The 25,832-nt window shown below is 39.6% G+C and overlaps 1 protein-coding gene across 5 annotated transcripts; it reads right to left on the minus strand.

Moving 5' to 3' along the window:
• Positions 1–846: 846 nt before the first annotated feature.
• Positions 847–25,436, minus strand: LOC146505015 (insulin-degrading enzyme). Of its 5 annotated transcripts, none has more exons than XM_085183457.1 (25): positions 25,414–25,436; positions 23,350–23,534; positions 22,565–22,772; positions 21,544–21,713; positions 20,634–20,756; positions 19,217–19,329; positions 18,864–19,026; positions 18,472–18,564; positions 18,241–18,332; positions 17,936–18,016; positions 16,953–17,056; positions 16,001–16,103; positions 15,782–15,904; positions 15,287–15,369; positions 14,326–14,470; positions 12,354–12,464; positions 12,145–12,265; positions 10,931–11,022; positions 8,605–8,716; positions 6,971–7,138; positions 6,474–6,746; positions 6,026–6,087; positions 3,827–3,899; positions 3,663–3,730; positions 847–2,907 (listed from the first exon to the last, which is right to left on the minus strand). In XM_085183457.1, exons 2-25 carry the CDS (start codon positions 23,507–23,509, stop codon positions 2,812–2,814), a joined length of 2,937 nt encoding a protein of 978 aa, XP_085039583.1. In that variant the 5' UTR covers positions 23,510–23,534; positions 25,414–25,436; the 3' UTR covers positions 847–2,811. The 5 variants fall into 5 exon arrangements, with proteins under 5 accessions (XP_085039583.1, XP_085039581.1, XP_085039580.1 ...); XM_085183455.1 differs by having other exon boundaries at positions 25,290–25,430; XM_085183454.1 differs by lacking the exon at positions 14,326–14,470 and adding an exon at positions 13,541–13,685 and having other exon boundaries at positions 25,304–25,423.
• Positions 25,437–25,832: the final 396 nt, after the last annotated feature.

Genomic DNA, 25,832 nt, shown 5'->3' on the forward strand with positions numbered 1-25,832 from the left:
AAGGAAAATAAAACAGGGTTGGCGAAATCAGGTGAATATCGGCTGCCCTCAGGTTTATGCAGGAATAAAACTAATACTCGTGTGTGTGCAGGGATCGGCTGTCCAGTTCCTCGGATCCCCGCAGAGGATATTGGAAGACCATATGTGGGCCACACGGATCCTGTGCGGCGCCCTGGTCTTCCCCACCATCGTAGGGAAACTCATGTTCAGCAGCGTCAACTCGAACTTGCAGAGGACCTGGTGGGTCCAAATACACTTACACTGTCAACAAGCATGATCACAATTGTTTTGCACATGGCTTTGGTGAGCAGGATAAAACCCTGGTGCCTAAGTCATCTCCAATTTTCAAACTCCATCACAGTGCTCCTGTTTCAGTTATATACTGTGAGGTAATGTTCAAGTTTATCCACAATTTCTGGCAAATGTATTGAAATGTTGAGATATTAGGACGGATAAATATAGAGCTCTGTGATTTGAGTAAACCGACCAAAACAGTTTGGTTTATAAGACGTGAAGCCTAATGTATCAAACTCCTTTGTTCATGTGTAAATAACGTGGCTTTGAATTAACAAGTTATTGCTGAGATGAGAATCTGAGTGAGAGAGCCTGTTTAACACACTGTATAACAAACCACCTGGAATATTTAACCTGCACATGTCAACTTCTGTACAGGTGTTGTGAGATCTGCAGACTAAACCTTTCCCATCAGATCTCCTCTATGTCAAGAGGCTGAACTGCACACGATGCTTCTAACGTTAGACTTCTACAGTATGAGCTCTGTGAATAAATGTATTTTCCAAATGTTGACGTGCATGTGTTGAGACTGGAAAAGTGCGACAGACAAGCTTCCATTCAGCTGTTTATTAATTAGAAACACACAAGAAACATAAAAAGACCAAACTCAGCACTCTTCACCTGCCCATGCCCCCCACCAGCCAATCACAGTCATTCTGAGTTGCTAAATACATCCAAAAATTAAAAATTTGAATTTCTAAATGAAAACCACTCACTAGGTAATTCACGTCAAACAGTGCACGGCCCGCCCAAGCCTGATATGTAACATTGGTTTCATCTAGAATGCTGTGTGAAAACTGCTTTATCACCGGCTCTCCCGAGACGCTGTGGAGCTACATGCTGTGTAAGTAATAGACTAAGGCATGCTTCTGCTGCTGGTTCTTTGGGTTTTCACCACAAGGTAATATAGTGCCTTTTAAAGCAGTAGAAGTTGATAATGAAGAGGACTTGTTTGAACTTAAAAAAATGAAATAGTTTGGATCTAATTGAGACAGTAAAATGCCGGGAAATATTTAAGAAACTTTTGAAAAAGCAGGACTATTCATGAACTCTACCTGAGAGCAGATATGTTAGGGGAATGGGAAAACATAAATTAAGATTCGTGGCTCCACCAGCAGTAGTTTTTACACTGTGAAACTGGTTAGCACCAAGAGAGCAGGTCACGTTAGCACTGCACCATGCAGGGCCAACAAAGCAATCAGGCAGGAGGCGGTCCTCTCTGGGGTTTAGGCCCACGCTGTTTCCTCTGCACAGCACTGAGTTTATTGCTTAGTGAGAGAAGTGCATATATTTCGGTAAAAGGATCCAGACTGGAGCGTTTTACCAAACTCTCGCCTTCAGACATCAATATGAAATGTTTTCTTGTTTTTAGAGAAAAAGTTCAAGCTGCTTTGTTTGACATCTATGCTTTAAGAGCTAATGCTCACCCAGAATTATGCTGGGGACAGGATGGATCCTCCAGGATTGTGCCTCAAATCAGACCAGGATACAAACTAATCTGAAGGCAGCAGCTGCAGAAAGTCTCTCATGCAGAGTGAATGGATCCTGACGACCTCCCCAAAGCTTTATCAGAGAGAAACAAAATGTCTCTACAGCCGTTACTTTTCAGTTTTCAGAAACCGATCACACTGTAAATTGAATAACGTACTAATGTAGATGACAGACTAAATGTTTATTTTTTAATTACTAATAAAATTGAATAATAAAAAACAAAACAGCATGGACATACCCCTGAGATGTCTGAGTGACATACTACTGTGAAACGCATTAAAAAAGAAGAAATGTACGGGCATGGTTTAGTGGTTAGCAATTTAAAAACAGCTCCTCATAGGATCCCAATATTTTAGCAGTTTACAGGCAAACACGTTAAAATTCAGAAATTTGACTTAAAAGATTTCATTTTCCCGAGTGCATCTTCTGGGATTTCTCCCCCCCAGGAGAGCTGTGGTTCCTCTCAGAGTTACAAACACACCAGTCCAAACAAATAAAAGCAAAAACCTTCATGGAGCTACTGTCTTTAACCTCAACAGCTCATCACAATAAACCCACAATCCATCCTCAAAGCAGGATGTCTCTGAATAATCCAAATAAAAAGCCTCCTACTGTGAAGCTTCTGCAGTACACTTGAACTCATTAAAGGGTCCTGGCCCTCAGCTTTTTTCTTTTTTTTTGTCGTTTTGCTTCTTTTTCATCTACAGCAGCCTACACAGTGCTGTGAAGCGTGAGCTTACGTCTCCTATTAGAGACGTTACATGAGGTGATTCTGGTGTTACCTCTATAATTATCACAGCTACGTCAACAACTTTGTGATTCTTTTGTTTCCTCTTTGAGTGGCTCCTCCCTGCTACACGTGCACACCCTCGCATTCAACATGCATCCACGCAAACAAACACACACTCATGCAGGCTCCGTCAGATGAAGGTCTTCCTAGTGGCAGGAGGAGGTGAAGTGGTTAGATGTGAAAAAGAGCAGGGCCGTCCTCCGTGCCTCCCTGCTGTGTCGACCTGCCGGCCTCGCTCACAGTTTGGCTGCCATGAAGTTGATGTGAGGTTTGACCAGGGGGAACAGAGGCAGACTCCTCTTGAACTCCGTCATGTCTTGAATCACTGTGGGCTGCAAAAAAGATCAGATCAAAGGGAGGCTGAAAAACGACCCCCTCCAGAAACTCCAGAAATAGTCCAGAAACAAACAAATGGTGTTCTCTTTCTAAATGACATGTTATAAGTTTGGACAAAGTATTAGACACTACAGAACACAATGAATACTGTCATCAACAAATGGAGAAAAGGAAAAACTGATCAAAAGAGGCTGCCAAGAGGCCTCCAGGACATTAAAGGAGCTGCCTGAATGTCGTCACTGAGCATGGCTAGAATAGCAAGAAGAAGATGCAATTGAAAGGTATGTCCACCTCATTTGACACAAGCTGATGATTAACAAACAAAAAATGTCAGAGTGAAGAATTTTAATTTATATTAAAAAAAAAAAAGTGATGATAACATCTATTTGAGCAATTTGGTGTGCGAGACACAGACAAGCTACAAATCAACCCAGGTTAATGGTGTGGCTCGCAGTTCTACCCTTCAGTTATTGGTTAACAGACACAGATGAGATGTATTGGGATGTCCTGGTTATTGTCACCTTTTCACATTTAACCTCCTAAGACCCGAACTCTTTCATGGCATGCATTTTTAATTTCTCTTTGCTTGGAAACAAATAATTACCAGATTTTTTTTTTTTTAACCCAATTTTTGTTTCTGAGAAAAATGAGATCCACATATGAGGACATTTTTTTATATTTCAATAGAACAGTGGTAGTATAATGTCCTCGTAAGTGCATATCAAGAAAAAAGAAAAAGTTTGATCCTTACCTGTGGCAGGGAAGGAGCAGGAGCCAGGTTGACATCATTCTGAGCGGGGAACTCTCCCACTACTGGACCTGATGTACACACAGACAGGTCAGACTGTCAGTGAGTGACCTCAGGGGGTGTCTACATGAAGCCCATGTTATCATCTTGTGTCTACAGATACTCACAGGTGTCCATCTCCCTGGACAGCACGTGCACCGACACTTTGTGTCTCTTTGGGGCTTCGACCGTCAGTCGCTCCTGGATAGACAGACAGACAGGTGAGGATGATGCATGGAGGTTGTCAGGGAACATCATCACCAGAAACTATTCCCTCCATTAATGGAATGACTCATCACTTTTGGGAAGGAGCTTTGCTACCACAGAAAAGAAACCCAGCACAGACAGGATGGCTGTGTGTGTTTCCCCACTGAGTGTGTGATCAGTTGTGACAGCCCTGTGGAGATTTAGCGACACAGTCGGGCTTCATCTCTGACTCTGGATGGAGGATTATATTAGACTGAACATTTGGCTCATCTGCAGTCAGACGCCGTCAACTGTGGATGCCAGAAATTAAATAATAATAAAAAAAGAAAAGACGCAGCTTGTGTGATTGCTGCTGATATGACATTAGAAATGCATTAGGTTTACTGCATGGGGGCTGTAATGGTTTCTGCAGGGCTCCGATAATGCCAATTCTTTCTGGGGCCAGGTGTCCTTGGGCTCTTTATCCCCCCGAAACAAGCCGGCTGGCTGTCATTATTGCCGCTGATATGCTGTGAGCGTCCTGTGTCAGTGTCACCTCCACAGCTATGAATAGAAGCAGGAGGCTGGATGAGATGAAAGCTAGGAGGGCAGAATGAATGCAGCGGATCTGTGTATGTGTGAACACACAAACAGAGTAGGTGGTGCTGAATAAAGTCCTTTTTCCCATTAGTTCCTTCTCGGATCAGCTTTATGCAACTCAGCTCGACTCGTTTTCCATTACAATCGAGTACCACCTAATGTGTGTGGGGTCATTATTAGCAACGCAACCGAACATCCCGTGACGTCACGTATGTGACATGAACGCTACAACAGAGGTGGACCTGGAGGCGATGTTATACCTGCTGCCAAGTCTGTGGCTTTCTGTCAGACATGGGGACCACAGTGTTGTTTCTGTGTAGCCATTTCTCTTATGCTGGGTTTCAGAAATGGTAAATATGATTTTCATACAGAAAACACTCGTTACTCATCGAGTGATGCTACTGACTACCCAATCGATGACATGCAGTCTATTGATGTGACATTTTCAGATCAGCTCTGATAGCTATGAACTCCGGTTGAAAAGGTACTAAAAAAAGTACCTAGTACCAGGTACTACCACCTGATGGAATACCCTCAAAACATGTCGAGCAGAGTCAACCTGAGTAGATACTAATGGAGTTTTGTCTGACATATATTCTTTAAGCAGTGCAAAACGTGGGGGCGAGGATATGTGACATTTGAAAATAAAGATGCTGATGAAAAACTGTAGTTCTTTGAGTGGCCAAACTTTTCATAATTAGGGCGGCCACGATTAGTCCACTAGTCACGATTACATCAACTATCAAAATTGTCGACGACTAATTTAATAGTTGACGGAAATCGTTTTCAAACCCACCGCCGTCTTTTGCTACTCAGGTTAAACATGATATATATGTCACTTAGATAACTTCAAAATGTTATTGTTTGGTTTTTTTTTAGTATTTTATTTGTTCCTGAGTAAATCGGTTTGGCTGAGATTAAAGTTATAGTTTTTACACAGCTGAATAAACATCAAGAAGACAACTGATTATCAGAAGTGTGAGATGCTCGAGAATATACTCCGATGTCCTGTTATATTTTAGATAGCAAGGAGCAGACGTCTGAGTTAAACACTTAAAGCTGTAAGCTAATGATAGTTATATAAGAGCAGATGCATGCTGGTGCAATAAGCTGTACGTTTTACGTCCAATGGATGCATGATCTGATTAGTCGACTAATCGCAAAAATAATCTGTGACTAGTCGACTACCAAAATAATTGTTTGTGGCAGCCCTATTCATAATGTATCCTTTGAAACTTCATCAGGCTTACAGCGAGGGGCGTGGTCACTTTGACAGGTATGCTGACCAGGGAGCTGCAGGTAGCAGCTGAGTAAATGAACTGAATCTCATCTAGTGCACAAATTGATCCTGCTTAACGAACCTGCCAGTGTCTAAACTATGATTAGGAGTTGCTACAGTTACCCTAAAAAAAGCTACAAATAGTTTTGTCTCAAACAGATGTCAGACTGAGCAATCCAGCATGAGACACAAGGACATGTCTCATGCTGTTAAAAGTCTTCCAAGGAAGAGGCATCATGAGACATAAAGCTGTACTACTTACTCTGTAAAACTCCATTACGTTTTCTTTTGTCAACGTCTTCAGATACGCCACTTCAATGTTGTCTGCAAAACAGCAGGAAAAACAGAAGTAAATTAATTCAATAAAAAAAAAAAAAAAAAAAAAAAAAATAGAAAAGAAAAGAAAAGAAAAGAAAAGAAAGAAAAAGACAATAGTTCCAGTTTGCAATGCTTAAAAGATGGACTCAAGAGTGAATCCATGATTAAATAAGGTGGGCTATTTTAATTATCCTTTTATATACGATTAAAGGAAGAAACCTCTGGCTGAACCAGGCCCAGGGAGGGGCAGCCATTTGCCACAACTGGGCGGATTGCTGTCTTTTTGTGTTACACAAGCTGGTAGATCAGGAAAAACCCATTTGGCCTGCAAACTAAACTAAACATAATTAAGAGTTATCAGAGAGGTGAACTGGACTGTTGGGAAGCCTCACCTCTATCAAAATTGTACTGCTGAGAGATGATCTCTCCCCAGTATTTAGCACACTCAGCGGACAGCTTCTTCGGTTTGTCCAGGCGGCGGATGGCCAGGGCTTGGATGTGTTTCTGGAAGGCTTCCTCGCTCATTTCCTCCACAGCTTTCTCCATAGTACACAGGAAGGCTTCCACTCGGCTCTCCAGGTAGTGGGGCGCCTTCTCCGACTGGATGATGAAACGCAGCCCTTGCACTCCATTAGCCCGCCGTGGCCCGCTGAAGACAATGTAGCCTTTTGGGGGATTAAGAGAGGAAGTAGGTAAGAGCTCCAGACTGCTGTAAACACTGTTCCAGAAAGGTTTTTGTAAACCATTCCACTGTGGACCAACTAGATGCATGAATAATATAAATTATAAACTTGATAAAGCTGACACTGTTTGTATAAACTTGAAATGGTCTGGAAAAAGGTACCCACGTTCTGTGTCATGCCCTATCATGTGTGTTTTGCAGCCTCACCCAGCTGTTCTTTGGTTCTCAGTGTGTTGAAGCAGGGCTCAGAGATGATCTGACAGAACAGCTCTAGCAGCATGTTGTCGTGGGTGGTCTGCATGTCTGTTTGGTAGTAGATTTCGATGCCACAATTGTTGTGTACCTCATTCCTTTGCTGGTAAACATACCAGCCACCTGAGAGGAACACAAGAATATACATTTATGCTGTAATCATGGAAGACAAATCATATACACGCTATGAAAAGATGACCACAAACAAACATCACCAAAAAATCCCCACAAAGCAAAATAACTGGACCGCCTTCATTCATGTGGCGATAAAAACCATTTCATTTTATGGGGAAACTGAATGACACTTCACATCAATGTATTTTATTAGTTTGGTTTTTTTTTAAAAATTCATTTATCAACTTTGACCCCATTTACTCGCCTTCTTTTTGTACTTAATCAGTTACATGCAATATCAAACAGACTAAAAACAGGAAACAGAAAGACTAGATGTAAAAATATGAGCACCTGTAATTCTTCTGGCTTTGCTTTTTGGTCTGTGAAGGTTCAACAGGACCTCACTGAGATACGCTGAGAACTAAACTTGGCATGTGAGTGAGCAAAACCATCTGAAGTCATTTAAAGCACAATCCTTTTCATTAACCCAAAATCCACTGACTCATGAACTCTGATAAGCTTAGAAATGAATTTCACCAGCTGTGCTGTACACTTAATCAGGTCTTTCAGTGCTGCATTAGAAACTTGCACAAGCAATTCCTACAAAAAGCACATGAGCTGTTTCATTGTAGTTTTACAGCTGAACTTCAGTACATTGCTTGAGCCATAGATAAGTACTGTACAGTAAAACCAGCACAGTTCAGATAGAGGACAGGGGACACTTCAGTAAGACAGAAACAGCCCGTTGAATGCCAACAGCAATAACTCTAGTTTGTTTAAATCCACTGTGATCGAGTCTGCTCTGAATGCAGGACGAGTGCAGGCTGGGTAATGCAGGTGTCTTTATGCACATGCTGACTGAGCACTCTGGACCTGACGCTCCCTGAGCACCGAACTCATTGTTCTCAACATGTCAAAAGTTCCACACACACTGAAGCAAGCAATAGCTCGACATTGCGGTCGGATGCATCCTTTGAATACTCAAAATACTAATGTGATGTGTGAAAATGTGAGTTTCTCATTGTAGACTTTGTTGAGTCACAGGGAAACTGTTGATAATTTTCTGTATAATTTATAGCTCTGCTTTTCTCCTCCACATCATTCAGCTTTCCTAATGTGATGTGAAAGGCAGTGCAGGTTTGCCTGTGTGTGTTCATTGTCTGAGCTGCTGACAGTAAGGTGTGTATGTATTGTAGCCAATGACGTCCATTTCCACTCAGTGGCCATTATGTTCCTTTGAGGTAAATGTGGGATGCTGAATTTAATCAGGTCTTCTTTCGACAAACACACGATGGCGTCACTGATGACGAGGGCGAGAGCGTTGGACAAGAACCCATCTGCGTGGTCGCCGTGGAGACAGTCATGACTGGCAGATGAAGATTTACAGTGCTTAATCTGTGTGTGTGTGTGTGTGTGTGTGTCTGTGCGTGTGTGTGTGCGTTTGTGTATGTGGTTTGGAGGAGTAGAGGACCTACCGTCTGGAACCTGCACCTCTCTGTAGCGAATCAGCTGGCTCGGGAGGAGAGGCTTTGTGTGAGCATGCTCAATGAGCGTGTCCTCCACCATTTGCATCATGCCAAGAGCAGACTAGAGGAGTGACAGATGGAAATGAAATTCAAACATTTCAGTCCACAAACTCTTGAGTAACACCAGCTGAACTCTCAGAAAAACATTTGTTAGAGATTCAAGAATTTTACATTTATTGTACCTACCACCATTTACTACATTACTCAAAATAACCAGCAGGTTCTTTTTAGGAGCACTTGTGAGCACTGTGATAGAAGTTATTCTCAATATGCGTGGTAAGCATCTTGACTTCACTGATATACAGTGTAGACATTTTGCCAAAGGAATTTCCTTAAAAAATTAAACATTGTATATTTTATAACATTAATTGTGATATGATTGGTAATTTATTTCAACATGTGAACAATATACAGGTACATTTAAAAAAGAAAATAAGAGAGAGAAAAAATACTATACAAAATACACACAAAAAAATGTTCTGATTAATTTACATGTTGAAAGGGAGTGGGAAGAAGTAAACACTTATTTAATCCCACCCCTTTGCCATAAATTATCAGTTAATATTTAGTCAGCTTCCTTACTGATATAATTTGTAATAAAAATAGTGAACAGATTTCTGATATACTATATACTATAATATCACATCATGAGTTTTATTTTTGTTTTTGTTTTTTTTAAAAATAGAGACATTCACTTAATTTCAATATTTTCCTTTTCTTTATAGTTCGAGAAGATCATATTTTTATAACTCTTTTTGAACAGTTTTATGTTTGGACATTGCTTTAATTCCATATTCAGACTGTTCCATAGTTTCACTCCATGAACAGAAACAAAAGCCTTTTCTTGTTGTACGTACCTTCCCTGTTTTGAAGTTACAAAAATCCCTTAAATTATAACTTCCTTCTTTCAAAAAAAACATACTCTGAATATTACCTGGCAGTTCTTTATTTTTTGCTTTGAATAGAATTTGTGCTGTTTGGAATTTCACTAGAGTATAGTGAGTATAGTGAGTATAGAGTATATATTTCAGACTGCAAAAATAGTGAGTTTGTATGTTCCCTATAACCTGCATTGTGGATGATTCGAATTGCTTTTTTTTTGAAGAGTAAAAAGTGAATGTAATGTGGTTTTATAGCTATTGCCCCAGACCTCTGCACAATAGCTTAAGTATGGTGAAACCAGTGAACAGTATAGAATATGAAGTGATGTTCTGTCGAATACCTGTTTTGCCTTGTTTAGTATTGCAATGCTTTGTGATACTTTGGAATGAATATCTTACGTGAGCTCTCTAGTTAAGTTTTTCATCTATTATTACCCCCAGAAATTTATTTTCACTGACTCTTTCAATATCAAGACCATTTATTTGAATCTTTGCATTTGTATTTAAACTACTATTTCCAAATAACATAAGTTTAGATTTATTCAAATTTAATGATAATTTGTTTTTATCAAGCCAGAACTTCACTTTACTTATTTCATTAGTCATATCCTCCAATAAATTCTGCAGATCTTCACCAGAGCAAAAACTGTTTGTATCGTCAGCAAAGAGTACCATTTTTAATACTTTGGACACTTTACAGATGTTGTTAATGTACAAGTTGAAGAATTTTGGACCCAAAACTGACCCTTGGGGTACACCACAAGCAATGTCCATACATAAGGAGCAACCACCATTTAATTTCACAAACTGCTTCCTGTCACCTAAATAACTCCGGACCCAATCTAAAGCTACCCCTTTGACACCATAATGTTCCAGTTTTCTTATTAATATATCATGATCTATAGTGTCAAATGCCTTTGTCAAGTCTATGAATAACCCAGCCACATATTGCTTTTTGTCTATGGAATTTGTGATTATTCTATTGAATCTAATAGTGCCAATGATGTTGATCTGCTTGATCTGAATCCGTACTGACTCTCGGTGAGTAGTTTATGTTTATCTATAAATTTTTCCACTGATATAACTAAATCAGTTTTGTTTGGCCCTTTTCCTTTTCGTCTATATGGCTTCTTTACTACCTGGATTCCCAACTATCATAAAACCTCAGAGTACAAACCTTCTCACATAAACCCTTCAGTTAGTTCATCTTTTGCTGTTAGAGAAGCTGGTCATTATTATAATTTGATGATCACAAAAGGGATCATTCCTCCATTTTATGAGTGTTATTCTCCGACGAGCAGGTTGAAGTGCAGCTGGTTCACAGGATCTTATGAGACAATAAACCTCTGCGATATGGATAAATAAGTAGTAATAAGTAGTGACTCCAAACAAACCTCCTTGGTGATGTTGCCATGAAGAAGGGCTTCAATATGTAACCGTGACAACAGCTGAGGTATGAAGGCCTTAAGGCGTGGGAGAGTTACATCTACAATACAGATCACAGGCAAAAGCAATCAATCAAAGAGTAATTTTCCAAGGCTGGTAACAGACTGATTAAAAGAATAACTGCTGAGTGTGGCAATTTCATCGGACAGTCTTCCTGCCATTAAGAAATCAGCACATCACATTGCATGGTGGTAAAAATCATACCTAAAGATTCAGTTACATGTGCATAAAAGTTTAAATTTAAGTCATGACACTCACAGTGTCTCAGAGATTCCAGACAGAGGAGGACGGCGGGCTAAAGGGACTGATAACAAAAACAAGCAGTGCTAACTGGAGGCCCAGGTGACTGAGCTCCAGGTCCTGACCCAGCAGGTTAATTGAGTCTCGTGTGAATCTGAGGATACTCTGTGTAAGCTCCATGGTTAAAAATCAGAATTTTTTATTTTTTTTAAACAAGCTGCCCTGCAGGCTCCAGACTGGCACTGTGCATGGGAAAGACTGCAGCTAGGGAAGCAACTGCTAGAGGACAGCTTCAGCATTTAAATGAGAATTAAAGGAGAAAAACTGAAAAGAAGAAAAGACCCAAGGTGAGAGGAGAGGCCTCTACTGTGTGCAGAAACCTGAAACCTTCAGTGATAGTTTTACATTTTTCACTGCAGCTATGTTATTTAACCTTTACAGTGTCTGGGTTAAATTTGACCTGTTCTGAGACTTGACTAGAGTAATTCAGGTCAATTTGATTGCTTTACTGGGTTTAGTCCACACGCTTCAAGTACTTCACATTCAGGGCCAATTTAGAGTCACCACTTTACCAAAAATGCATGTCTTTGGACTGTGGGAAGAAGTCAGGGAGCACAGGAAAAACATGCCAACTCCACACAGAAAGGAGTTGGAACCTTCTTCCCAGGAACCTCCCTGCGAGTGGGTTGCGCCAACTACTGCACCATCCTGGGACCTGAACTGACCTTTCAGTGAGTCTGGAAAATGCCTGTGGAAGTTCCACACATGCTTGGTTTTCTACCACTCCAAAAACAAGTTGTTTTTTTAAAATGTAAGAAATGCTCTGAATTCTGTGTTTCAATTAACTCTGTTTAGTCCACAGATGAAAAAGCAGCTAGTAAGCATTCCTGCTGAGACAGAAGAGAAACATTAAGAGTCTCACCATCTAGAGCCTCTCTGAGCTCATCTTTGGTCCAAGCGACCTCGGTCATTAGAAGACGGAGGTAGTACATGGCATGCTGGTGAGGCTGCTCAGCTCTGAAGTTATTCAAAGACCTCATGTACTGCAGAAAGAAAGAAGGCAGAATCAGATCACCATTAAAACTGAGACTGGAAGCTAAACTATTACTGAGTCAGTGAGTCTGAACTTACGGCTTCCTTGATGATGTCAAAGCGCTTCTCGTCTATCTCAAAAGTGGCCATCTTCTCGATGATCTTCTTCAGCAGGATGTGCTGTTTGTCACTGTAGCCTTTAACAGACAGCTGCAGCACACAGTGACAGGAGACAGGCGGCACATCATCAACAGACAAAAGGATACATTAAGCTTATTAGCATAACAGTTAACATTTGTTGTTATTGAAGGTTTTGCATTCATTTGCTACCATGAATACATGAATGTGTTCTCCATTTAATTCAATCGTGGGCTGGCCAAACTATTGTGAAGAAAATCTTTCCAGATTAGACCGACTCCTCATGGTGAACAATAATCTGAATCTCTAGATACTCAAAAACAAAAAGAATGTCAATGTTCTGCCTGAGTTTACTGCACGTGCTTGGGCATAAATGAATTTTCCTGCATCACGCACACCTAATGGCCCTTCAGGATTCAGCATAACCTCCCAGGGCTTCACTGTCACTTTCATCCCACAGCTCACCTCACCTTGTGGCCAAGCCCCTGCAGTGACACCTGTTAAAAGTAATCTCTCCAAACATTGTTAACCTTGACAAACGGCCAGCATCCACACTAATACTGCTGACACAGATCAATTACTTGCAGCCCATCACACAGCTACACAGCCCTCTGTAAGGACACACCACAGTCATGAATTCACAGGTGAGAAGGGAGCTAATGAATGCAGGTTAGTTGGTCATTATGACAGCTGAAGAGTTGTTAGAAGCCAACAGGTTTTAAAGAACACTGGAGAGACAACACCACAGCAAACCAGATTGATTCAGGCCATTACTTTGATGTACAACATTAAATCTCAGACATACGCACACAAGCAAATTGCTCATTCATAAATCAAGGAAACAGAAAAACACCTGATTTAGTGATACACTCCTAAGGATGTTAAACCTCCTAGATAAACCTGCACAGATCTTTAAATTTAATGCCGCGTTCCACATATCTCAGAACAAAGGAGTGATGTCACTCCCAGTTTTGTTATTTGCAAGCAAATGCATATTAGACTTCTCTCTCAGACTGAACAAGGAGGATTTCACACAATCAAGAGTATAGAAACCACAACCGCCAAGTTATTTTCACTCTGTTAAAGCCTCAAAGTGCAGCCTTCACTGGCACCCCATCTTCCCTCCAGACTTCAAACGGCTTACTTACGAGGATGGCATTCATCCCTGAGGCTACACCATACACCAGCCCAGCCAGGCGGGCTGCATATGTATACTCTTTTAAATCATCCTTCAGTAACCTGAGCAACAAGTAGGTCATGTTGCAGTGCAGGGGGTCTGCGTAAAGGTAGCGACTAATGGAAGGAAAAAAAGAAAGAAATGAAACAAATAAATATGTTTGTTGGGAATCAAGTGTTGCCCAACACCAAATAAAAACACATATGAGAAGAATGATAATGAAGAGTATGTATATGCAGCCACATGACCGGCTTTCTGTTCTGCACTGACTGACAAAAACGTTTTGATGGAAGAATAGTGGCTGACTTTCAAACCTGATGCCTTAATTACAGGTGTGTGTTTAACCCCAGCACACCTAAAGGATGATTTGATATGGAGAGAATAACAGCCCTCACAGGTAGGCATGGTGTTTTAACAGGAGGTTGATGAGCAGTTATAAAAGAGGGAGTTGTAAATAAAACAGATACTATGCCAGCCGGGTACAGGTTAGAAGGTGATGTAAAACACACGCAGGTTCAAAATCTCTACAAAACCGTCTCAAATGATCAAGCATGTCAAACAATAACAAACAATTAACTTTTAATATACAGCAGTTTCCTGTTATTGTAACTTGCAGTCTGGCCACAGACGCGGTCAGATTGAAAGGTTAACGTCAGCTATTGACCCAGGCCTGCCTGAGCCACTGTAGCCCAGTTTGAGGATAATAAAGGGAAGGCGGCATGAGGTTGGAGATGGGGAGGGATTATGAATACTTACATACATCCCATAGACGGTATTTTGGAGGTCATAGTTCAAGCCAGCTAGCTCGGCTGCATATGCATACTCGTTGAGGGAGTCCTTGAGGAGCTCCAGGTATAAATATGCCATGTTACAATGCAATGGGTCCACGTACGCAAACGGGCTGTAGAGAAAATGTCACACAAAGCATACAAATAAAGCTGCACGAGCTGATGCAAACTGCAACTACTGTGTAGCATGTTTCACAATTTATGAACATATAATTAACTGTAGCTGTCAGCAGTATAACAGTGGAATTACTTACAGACTAATACTGTCTAATTGCAGTCCCACCTAGAAGGGTTTGGCAGTGTTTGTCAAGAAGCTGATCCAAGTTAATCCAAACGATCCTATATTACACAGTAGCTAATTCCAGAAGCATTTAATCCTACTAAATTAAATCAACACTGAACAAGGGAAGAGCCACCTGCCTTGAATAAAGAAGACAACCAGTAGAATGGTGTGTCCATTTATGTGGAGTTACACATGGCACTCATTTAACTTTGTTGCTTTTAACATGCTGACCTGTGACCATCCACAGTCAAACCTGGACTTATTTTCCAGAAGATCTGCATTTTAAGTGTAACCAATATGAGATCTACTCTCCGGTACAGTCGTAAAAGCTACTTTTAGTTGCTCCCTTGTCACAAGGGGTCACCAAAGTAGGTAACTTTGGCAATTTTACATCTGACACAACTTCAGAGAAAATGTGTGTCTCCATATCATATTGGGAAACCTGATGACACTAATAAATGAATATTTTGATAATTATTTTTGCACTTTGTTATCTGATTACTTTAAAGCTAATTATGCACTGTTGTAGCAGCAGTACATTTACTATTTCTCATTATTGAGTTAATCTTAAGAGACACAATTTACTTGGTAAGAATTTGCGTCCACACTCCAGCTGCAGAACAAATCCTCTGTATTTACTACTCACCTGAAGAACTCAAAGTTCAGGCAAGCCTTGGGGAGGAAGAATTTGTCATCCTGCTTGAACCACACCTTGCTCATAGCAGTGTCCTGGAAGAAATGAAAACCAAACTTAATTTCATATTCATGGAAAGTCTTAACAAAGTAAAGCATTGAAATGCAAGCAGAAGGTAAACTGTACAAGCAGACGACGCTCATTTAATCACAGAAATCTAACAGTGTTACTTTAATAGGTCTCTTAGCAACAAACAAGAAAAGCCATACTAACTTTTATTCAGTTGTTCCAACAGAGATGGGAAATGTAAGCTTTTATTAGCTGCTTAGTTCCTCTGATCCTGACATAACAACAACTAATGCTTGATGTCTAAATCACAATACCACATTTCCATATGAAAGCATAAGAGACTTCAGAAGAAGCAGGTAAGCAGGGACCGTCCAGTGCAGTGAGACAATGAAAAGTGACAACACTTTGATGATGGAGCTGTGCAGAGAAAACACTTGCCTTGATTAAAGTGGGAACTGACGGAGAGTCTTTCTCAAGAGGGTAGATCTCGAAGTTTGTAGGGATGAACTCATTTTTCATTGGCAATTTGAATTTGCCGTTGAGGTCTGCATTTGCCCATTTCTACAACAGAAAAAGATAAACAATCAGAGCCTTATATAACTGATGTAGCGGTTATACGCTGATTACACAGCAGAAAAACTGGACACAATCATTCACCTTGATGGTCTCCTCAGAGATGGCCTCCTGTTTGTACTGCGTGCCGTACCACTCTTCTGTCATGTCTGTTTGTCCTTCAAATGATTTTGACACCACTGCAACTCTGGAAAAGTAAGAAGACAACAGGTCACATTATAGATCTACACAAAAAGCCCTCTGTGCTACTTAGTGCCTGTTATCTGCACAAGATGTGAGTGCTTTTCCATTTCGATCATGTTTCAGGTGGTGCACAGCCATTGACACATTGTTTGGCTGGAGCTGTCAGACCATCAGAGTGCGGGTTTTTCCTAAGTTTGAACATTTATCCCATCAGTATGTTTTAGTTTAAGTTGAAGGACTCAGTGTAAAAGGAAATGGTGTTTCTCTGTAAGTTCACTTGCAGCTGGAATGAGATGGATAAATAAAGAAGCATTCGTTCATGAATTTAAAGCAGTTTTGGCAAAAGCCCAGAATTAAATGGCCACTTCAGTAAAGGAAGAGACTGGCATGCAAACTGTCAGGGTCAACCAATGACTGCATGCTGTCGTCTCCTTAATACGCATTAAGGAATGGACCGGTTACAAGTCTGGACTTTGCTTGGCACAGCAGCTGCAACCCAGAAAATGAATTAAAGCTACACCAGGCCCACTTTTATTTCAGTCCAGTTATCCAAGTGGGACTGCAGCTGTAAAGTTTAGCTTAAAGTTTATCACACCATGTGCCCACATCTTCCTCTGAGCGGTTAAACACTCAGATTAAAGTAAAAGAAGCAAACAGAAATTTGCCCAACAAGTTCACTGCTGCAGAAATGATCTAATCAGCAGGTTATTTTTCGCTTGATAAACACAAAACTCACAGTCTTCTTTTAAAACTGTTGTTATTGCCTCAATCTACTTCTAGTTTTGTGCAGTTTATTACTTGGTAACAGAAAAGGTAAAGTGAGCATCACTACACATTGCAAAGTCACACTGACCTGACGTGTTCTGGTCTCAGCTTGTCCAGCACCATCTCGATCAGATCTGGCCTGAACTCTTCCAAGAGGTACTCTGCTGCTAGAACTTCTTCGAGAGGGTAGTACTACGACACACAAAGAAAGCTGTTGGCATTGCACTGCTTGAAAACACAAATGCTTAAAAGGCCTCCATAAAGTAAATTCTAAACTTCTACTTAAAAGGACCGACGATGGATCTCATTTACTATTAAAACCTCACTGTGTTTTTGGTAGCACAGTAGATATACAAAGTTGTTACATAATATCTTACAATGACTGCAAGCTCCCAAATGTATGGAGATGTGCATGTATTCCATCTTAAATATGCAAAAGCAACCCCTTGTATTAAAAATAAAATAAATAAAATAAAGGACCAAGGCCCCACTTTGGAGCCATGTGCTTTAGCCCATGGGATCCAGCTGGCCTTTGCCCAAAGAAGCCTACATGGGTCTAAAAGGGCTGTAGGGGCCCTTGTTGAGTGGGACCTTCAAAGGTGAAGGTCCCAACACAATCCCCGGCTTCCCTGTACTTGCTTGTGGTACATGAACTGGATATAGTGGGCTCGCCTCAACACATAGCTTGGGCTCTGGAACAAAGCTCCTGGGGAAGGGCTGGACTCTGTTCCACTTTGGAGCTGCACTAGGGTGAGAAACAGCGGCAGGGGTGGGTATTTTGCATGCATTTGACCGCATGCCCTTACCCAAGACTCACTGGAGATCTCCTGTCTGACAAGAGAAGGACTCTTTATCTCCCTGGATTAGCAGGAAAAACTGGCTAATGTGAGATAAGTCTTGGGTTTCCTCCTTAGACTGTTGTCCCCAGAACCCAAAAGTAAATTAAACATTTGGTACCTTACTCCACCTGCTGCAACAATCACATAGTGTGCATTTTGATACAAATAAAAACTAGCCTGATTCTGACAAGGCTGCCTGGAAACAATGACTGCAGATAAAAGAGGGACCTACATGTAGTAAACCTGCAATTTTGGAAGTGTAGCCACGGGGACGCTCCTTGTCTTTGAACCTGAAGGCAACATTGTTTAAATCCTATAGAGAGACAAAAAGGTTGAAGGTGTAACAGCTGAAATCACCAAACATACAATGACTACATTCATTTAGCTTATTGATCCAGATCTATTAACTGTGATGCACATAATGGAATCCATATGCTATTCTAATTTCTTTTTTAAAACTAGCTTTTACAGTGAGGAATAGGAAATCCGTTTATACCGACTCTTAGAAAGCATCACTGAACTAACAACATAAATCACCTTGCACTCCTCAAACACCCACTCTTGAGGCCCTTCAGTACGTAGTTTCTGGATGTACTGGAACATGTGGAAGATTATGTCCTCAACGTGCACTGCAGTGACACACAGATCATGCCCCGAGATTTAATATTTACATTTCTTTTCCCTACACATACTGGGATTGATCATAATCACATGCAAAACACACAAACTAGGTACAATTCATGTAAAGTAGTGAGATGCATGACTTACAGAGGCCCTCCTCAGTCAAGTCCACATTGATGATGAAGAACATGAATCCTCTGGCTCCCTCTTTCTGACCTCCAACAAGTGTGTTCACCCAGCCTTAGAAAGTAATTATTGTGAAAATTTAGTAAGGTGTTTCTTTCATTTTTATGATAAAAGAAACTGTTACTGTGAAGGCTTCTGTCCTAAAAGAAAATTTACATCTATTCCAATCACTAAATTAGACGAACACAGGTCTCCTGGTGTTACATTTTATGGTTCAATGATGAAACTTTTTTTGTTATGTCACAAAACACATAATTAAGTAACCTTGGAGCCAATCATATATTTTAGGATATGGTTTTACTAAGTGTATCACTTGCTCTAATAATATTTGTCACCAGCTTGCAGTCTGCTACCTTTAGATTTCAGCTCAGATAACAAACTTCCAGGTCCTTCGTGACCAATCAGATGTCCCAGATAATGTCCTGGGTTTGATTTGTAGTACTTCTGTAGGTCTGGGATGGGGAAAGTCACATAAAGATTTCTGATGTCTTTGATGGGAACCACTTTGTAGAATTGCTGTAACAGGAAAAAAGAAGAACACCACCAACCAGAAATGTGTTACTAAGGGCTCTTTCATCTGACACGTCAATGACTGTAGTAAACAGAAGAATTTATGAATCCCACAGTAACATGTTAGGGGAAAAAATGTTTACAGACATTTTGCAATGCAGTAAAAATGTAAAGGAGTGAGAAGTAAGCAGCTGACTTTAAGGTGTTGTTCCTGGAAGGGGTGTTCGGGAAATTCTGGAACAGGCACGTTTTTGTTTTCCACTTCTCCAAATAATTTAACCACCATGGCCGTCAACTCATCCAGTGATTCTGCCAACAAAGGGTTTTAAAAAAATAAAAAATAAAAAAAAAATCACAGATACTGAATTTACAATAAAGTCCCCCCCTAAAAAAAAATAAAACAAAACCCCAAAACAGTTGATTGGCTAGCTATTAGCATTTCAAGCCTGTAACTTTTAGCTGTCAAACCAACTGGTTCAAGTAAACCTTGCTTGCAGTCTGTATTTTAACAATAAAGCAGATTATAGGCCATTCTTAAAGGCCTATAATGGACTGGAAAACAAATGCCACAAAGAACTGTGTGTATCCTGGTTTGAAATTAGACACTGTTAACTTTTAAGTTAAAAGTATATTGCTGAACATTTGGCACTAAACATTTGTATTTTGTTTTGTTTTTTTAAATCTAGTTTTTTTTTTTTTTTTTTAAATCTACATGCTCTTTGTCTAAGAGTATTTGAAGTAATAGTTCAGCTTACTAAAATGTATTAATTTGGATAGGTAATACATTTTAGTAGTGTTTGAGTCATATTTATAATTAACCCAAGGTGTTCCTAGGTAATATAAACTCTATCAAACCAACACAATTTTTAAGTAGGATTTAATGCTACAAAATATTTCTCTACAAAGTGAAGCTAACAACTTTGAAATCAAACTGAGTCTTGAAGTTTTAAATATTAAGAACGCTCACTGATTAATACAGCTTAGTACAGGAGGACAAGAAAAGAAAAACAAAAATCTGTATGATACCACACCCACATGACTTATAACACATCTTTATTTCTAATTAGTAACTACATGCGTGGGTGAACTGTGGTATGCAGGATCACGTGTCCTGTAAGGACTGGAAGGATGGTAAGTCTACAAGTCCAGCATTCATTTACTCATTTTAAAGCTTTAATTTCAAGTTATTTTGCAACTTAAGATTACTTATATAAATCTATTAATAAATGAAAATACATTAATATAGCTTTCTTTATACAAAATTATCTCTTTTTTTAAGGCATGGCAGCAGCACTTGTCCATGGTACCACTAAGTCAAAAATGTTCGACAACAGGTTTAATGTCCCTAAAAGCCAGTAACTCAAGTCTCTCATCACTTTCACGTTATTCGATGGAACGAAACAGATAAGTTATCTTGAAAGTCTCTCGTTTTTGGCAGTGACACCAAGGCACATTGTCACAGCTGATTTGAGAACAACACATCGTTTTGCTCTACAATGAAATGTGCAATACTAGAATTCAGGCGACATTCATGCATGACTTGCACATTGTTCAGGTCAGATGATTATTTTGCAACATTTAAAACATCACATGCGTGAGCAATGTCATCTTACCTCTTCCTAACACACACAGTCCCATGAGGTTAGAAGAGTAATACGTGGAGTGGAATTTCAGAAGTTCCTGACGGACATCAACCCCCTCTTTAGATGGTCTGGTCTCTAGTGTCAATTTATTTCCTAGAAGAAGAAGAAGAAGGAAAAAAAAGATCAGCAATGTACATTTTAATGTAATTAAGAAAAGGCAACACACTCCCGTAGTGAGATTCAGTGAAATTACATTCCATAATCAATTTCTATATTATAAAATCAACCCCCTAAAACAAGTGCTACAGTCTACGTGAAGCACTTCTAAGGCAAACTAAGTGTTTTTTTTTTTTTTAAAAGAGACACCATCAAAGCAGCAGTCAAGAGAAGCTATGTTAGTCTGCTGAGTGCACTGCTTTCAGATACGTCTGATCCTCTCTTGTTCTCAATGTGAATACAGACGGTATAATTCAAGACTGCCATCAGATGGCTATTTTGAGCTCAGAGCTGCTCTGAGTATAAGTCACTCTGATCTGGAATGACTATCAGAAAACTCCTAAACTGCTTTCTCAAAAAACAAAATGAAATTAGTTCATGTTTAAAATAAAAAACCAAAGCCATTAAGAAGTATTGCTGGGCTAAAACAGCCATCTCTTATAATAAGTAGGCTGCATGAATGTAAACCTAATTTAATCAAATATTAGCCAGAGTTCACATATGCAACTGGATTCTGCTCTATATTAGTAGTCTAATACAAAATCTAAAACACATCATATCGACCCTATGAAGGGAATTCTTGCTTAAATATTCTGTGCAGGGCGGTTTTGCTCTCCAGTCAAAATATTCTGCTATAACAACTGAAATGCGATAGACTAAGCAGTCAGAATGAATGATGTAATGAGATAGTTTTAAAGTGAAGTCTGGCAAGAACAGTTTCTACCTGTTCCAAATTTACTGAAAGGGTGTTTTGGGTTGCCAGTGGCCTTTTCCAACTGAAACAGCCTCCAGGCATCATTCATCAGGTTTTTCTCATGCTCAGAGTCCACAGCGTTCACCTCGCGGTCCTTGCAGCTCTCGTCAAACAATGGGCACAGAAAGAACTGGGCAAACCTACAAAGGTCAGAAGTTGCTGTTATCAAGGAGTACATTTCAGCATGTAGAAAAACCACAGAGGTGTGTGATAACACTAATAGAGTTCAGATTTTCAGCATTTTCTGGTGTGTACAATCTTGTTTATATTAAATACAGATTATACTTTGGAAAATGCGTTTGGAAAATGAACAAAAGCTTTGCAAGAGTACAAAGTCAGAGCAACTGCCATGCAAATGAGGAAATGCTAAGCACACTCTAAAATTCATAGTGTGCATCTAAAGATGTACACAGCAACCATTATACTGTAAAAAGTAATCACTGTAGTTCTGTCACATCATGAGGCTGCTTAAAAAAAAAAAAAAAAAAAATCAACATTATTGCAAAGGAAATGGACCATAAACTTATTTTAATAGATGTTGTATTCTTAACATACACACTCCAAAATACTCATAATCTTTCACAGTTTAACTCCTAAAAACCTAGAAATGTTTGTTGAATTAAGTAACTATAATTTTAAAAGAAAAACCATAATATTCAGATATCTAGTCTGTATACATTTTTTAATAAGAATAGGAAAAACAGGCTGACTAACTAAATTATATGATCCTTTAATTTTCCACAAGGGAATCATCATCAATAATTCAGATCACTCCTCACAGTTCTTTCCTACCACTGAAGTCCAGGTGGCTTGAATGGCACAAGGGAACAATTAGACAATGTCACCAAAAAAAAAAAATTTATATAAATTTTTTTATCTATCTATCTACCTACCTACTAGAAATTTAAGACCACTGAGCTTTTAAATGTGTATCATGTATCACTTTGATGTTTCTGCCAAAATTAATACCATCAAATGAACACCAACATACCTATCTAATGCTCCTTGCAAGTGCTCATGGGAAACATCAAAATAATAGTTGGTATGTTCTCCGCTGGTGAAGGCATTGGAGCTGCCTGCGTGCTCACTGAGGAACTGGCTGTACTCGTTCTCCTTGGGGTACTTCTCTGTTCCCAGGAACAGCATGTGTTCACAAAAGTGCGCAAGCCCTGAGATGTTTGGTGGGTCAGACAGAGAACCTGCAAATTGGAAAGAAATTCCCAGAGAAATGTAGTTAATGGTGCTGCTTCTCTTTCATCAATGCAACAGTTGTGACTTTTAATGTTTGCCAGGTGAGAAAAACAGATCTGTAACGACACCAGAACAGGAGGATTTATATACAATGAGATGTACATGACTAAATTCTTTATCATTTTTATTCAACAGATAAAAAGAATGTCACAGGAATTTCACAACTTCCTCAGACATTCAAAACAACTATCTAATGCTTAGTCAGTGAGAACTTTAAGCTGTGGGTCACAACAGTTACATGTTATTTGCTGGTGAAAAGGTATAATAGAGAAACCAGATAAGTACATAATGTCATATCTAGTTTGCAAACAGAAATACTAGATAATAGACATCAAAAATACCCATCCAAAGCTTAAAAGACATCTGGCAACTAATGAGGCAACTCTATGCATGAAAGTATATTGGTCAGCAAGGCACAGTTATATTATGATGTGGGAAAATTGTCTGCTTTTCCAAATGGTGTGATAGAACACGAAAAAAAATCATGGTCACCTGGCAGGACAAAGAAAATTAAAACCTATTTACCTATGTGGACATCCAAAGCAGCTGAAGATTTGTCTGTGGTCGGGTCACTGATGAGCACTGCCTTCAGGCCATTGATAAACTCCAGGCCCCTGTACTCCCGCTTATCCTCAGGTGAGCGAATAACATCACTAACCACCCTCCTCACAGCCGGGTCGGTCATTCTGACTGACAAGGATGACACCAGTCTGCAAGCAAAGAAAATCAAATGGACACTTACAATTAAAATTTTTAATATGTTTTGATTTAACGTGACATAATGGCCAAAGGAGATTTTAGGACTAAAGATGCCTCTAAATGCAAGTGAGCTTAGAAGTCTATATTTGGTATGACCACCTTTATTCTTAAACACACGGTCATGCTAAAAATGAACCAATCAGATACGTTCCAGATAGTACTGCACAGTTTGTTAATTAGGTTAGTAATAATTCATCAGCTTTTACATTATTGCCAACATCACAGTCACAAACCATGACATAGCCTCCAACATGTTTCACAGATGACTGTAGAAACTCACAGTTGGACCTCTCCCAACCACCTCCATATATACTGCTGACGACTTGAACTGAAATGTTCAAATTTGGATTCATCACTGTGTAAGAATATTTTGTTCTTCCACTGGTTTTAAGTCTTGTTCTTGTGTAATTTTGCATTCTTTAAGAAGTAAAACATGCTGACATCCATTCTTCCACTGAGCATGTTTCTAATGAGAGCGCAGCGACGAGCAGATGGATCATCTGAAGGTCCCAGATGCATCTTTCAAGTACTGACAGGATGTTTTTTCCCCTATTCCTTAAAGACATGACTTTAAGATACGGTTCATCTGTGGCAGATAAAAGTGACAGGCCTAAAACTTCTTTTAACCGATTTCCTCAAATTGCAGGATACACTGCACAAGATGTTAACATATGTCATATGTTTTCAGCTAATAGCTCTATGGGAATCACCTGGTTAGTGTTAAGTGTCTTAACAAAATTTAAAAACCAACATCATTGTGAAAATGATCATGTACAAGGGCTAAAACCGACTCAAAAAGCTGCCAGAGTCCAAATAAAAACTTGTGTCAGAAAAATGTAAGAAAGCCTGGAGAACTACTGCTCAAGACCAATAAAAATAAATAAATAAATAAATAAATGAATGAAAGAAAGTCTGGTTCCTTGGAAGCATAAAGAAGTAGAGTGTTTCTAGATAGTTGTGTATAAATAAATTATCTGTCTGAATGAATATGAAAAAAACCCCATAAGGATTAAAGGAAGCTGTGTTTTAACAGGTGCCGTGACTCACGTAGTTTCCACACATCACTGTAAGAGCTGTTAAGCAACACATGGCTCGTTTACTGCAGTTTTACTGAAATATTACATGAAATCTTTAATGATTTTCGGTAACACTGTTTTTGAACAACAAAAAATTAAACGAAACCAGCAACACAGTTTAGATAACCAGCTATTATCACTGCCTTGGTGTAATTGCTACTTACGTACAGTAAGCTAAACAGCAATGACAGTTAAAAGACAGCCACGACGTAGATGTGTGGAAACATTAATACATCTCTCTGGTACTGAGCGCAACGGGGATTACAGTGTGCTACAGTGACTCAGTAGAGGACATAAATTAATCCATTAAGCAGAGAGCAAAGTCGCGCTAGCTTATTTAATGAGGGATAAAAGCTTCAGAAAAGTTACCAAGCAACCATGTGAGAAACGGGATGTCTTGTCTAACTCGCTGGCAAACATTTGGTTCCGCAAAGCTAAAAAGTGTATTGTAAGCGATCACGGAAGCTCCTGACACAAATACACAATGTAGGATCAGCTAACATTTCGCTTTAGCTAGTGAGGTTAGCTGGGTCAAAAAACCGGCTCGAGCCGCTAAGATTAGTTTGGTGTTTAGCCAGCTCGCTGCTCGGTGTAAAAATAACTCTCCTATTTTTCAGTTACAACACTTACCTAAAAGAGCTCACCTAAAAGGTCGGTTAAGACAGAAAACGTAGCCTGCTGACTGAAGATATCTCGTAAACTGGGCCGTTCGGTTAATGCACTTAAACATACTTTGCACCCATGAAAAACAAACCTGGGCTGTTACGGCGCCATCTTTGACTAGACACAAACAATCGATAGAAGAGCAGAGCGCACCCCATAGAGGCAGGTTGTCAAATATTTAATAGATTCTGCCACTGACGCCTTAAACCACGACAGCGTCAGTGGGAAAGCCAAATACTTAAGATTAAAACGGCAACGAAGCGCCAAACTGGCTAGAGTAGTTCAGAATATTAAGCACTGTCATTGATTCGGAAACCGATTAGACAGTCTGCGTGTAGATTTCCTTTTACGTTAAGCATGACAGATCAAGTTTCCAGCCCTTTGTCAGAGTGAAAAATGAATAAAGCTGCTAGGGAAAAAAACAGGAAATTTTATCATTTGGTTTTCCTGAAAAAATATTATTATTAATAATAATTTTAAAAAATCACAAGGCTTCTCCGTGGTCCTCCA

This window comes from Neolamprologus multifasciatus, chromosome 13 (genome assembly GCF_963576455.1).
Source record: "Neolamprologus multifasciatus chromosome 13, fNeoMul1.2, whole genome shotgun sequence".
NCBI lineage: Eukaryota > Metazoa > Chordata > Actinopteri > Cichliformes > Cichlidae > Neolamprologus > Neolamprologus multifasciatus.

What these genes read in the sequence shown, in the direction of transcription:
- LOC146505015 (XM_085183454.1), bottom strand. Translation starts at nt 25,389, where the DNA reads ATGTTTAAGTGCATTAACCGAACGGCCCAGTTTACGAGATATCTTCAG. An exon ending in CAGTTCCCACTTTAATCAAG is followed by an intron (nt 15,370 to 15,781) that starts GCAAGTGTTTTC and finishes CATTTCTTCCAG; the next exon opens with GACACTGCTATGAGCAAGGT. An exon ending in ATGGCAACATCACCAAGGAG is followed by an intron (nt 8,717 to 10,930) that starts GTTTGTTTGGAG and finishes TCACTCCTCTAG; the next exon opens with TCTGCTCTTGGCATGATGCA.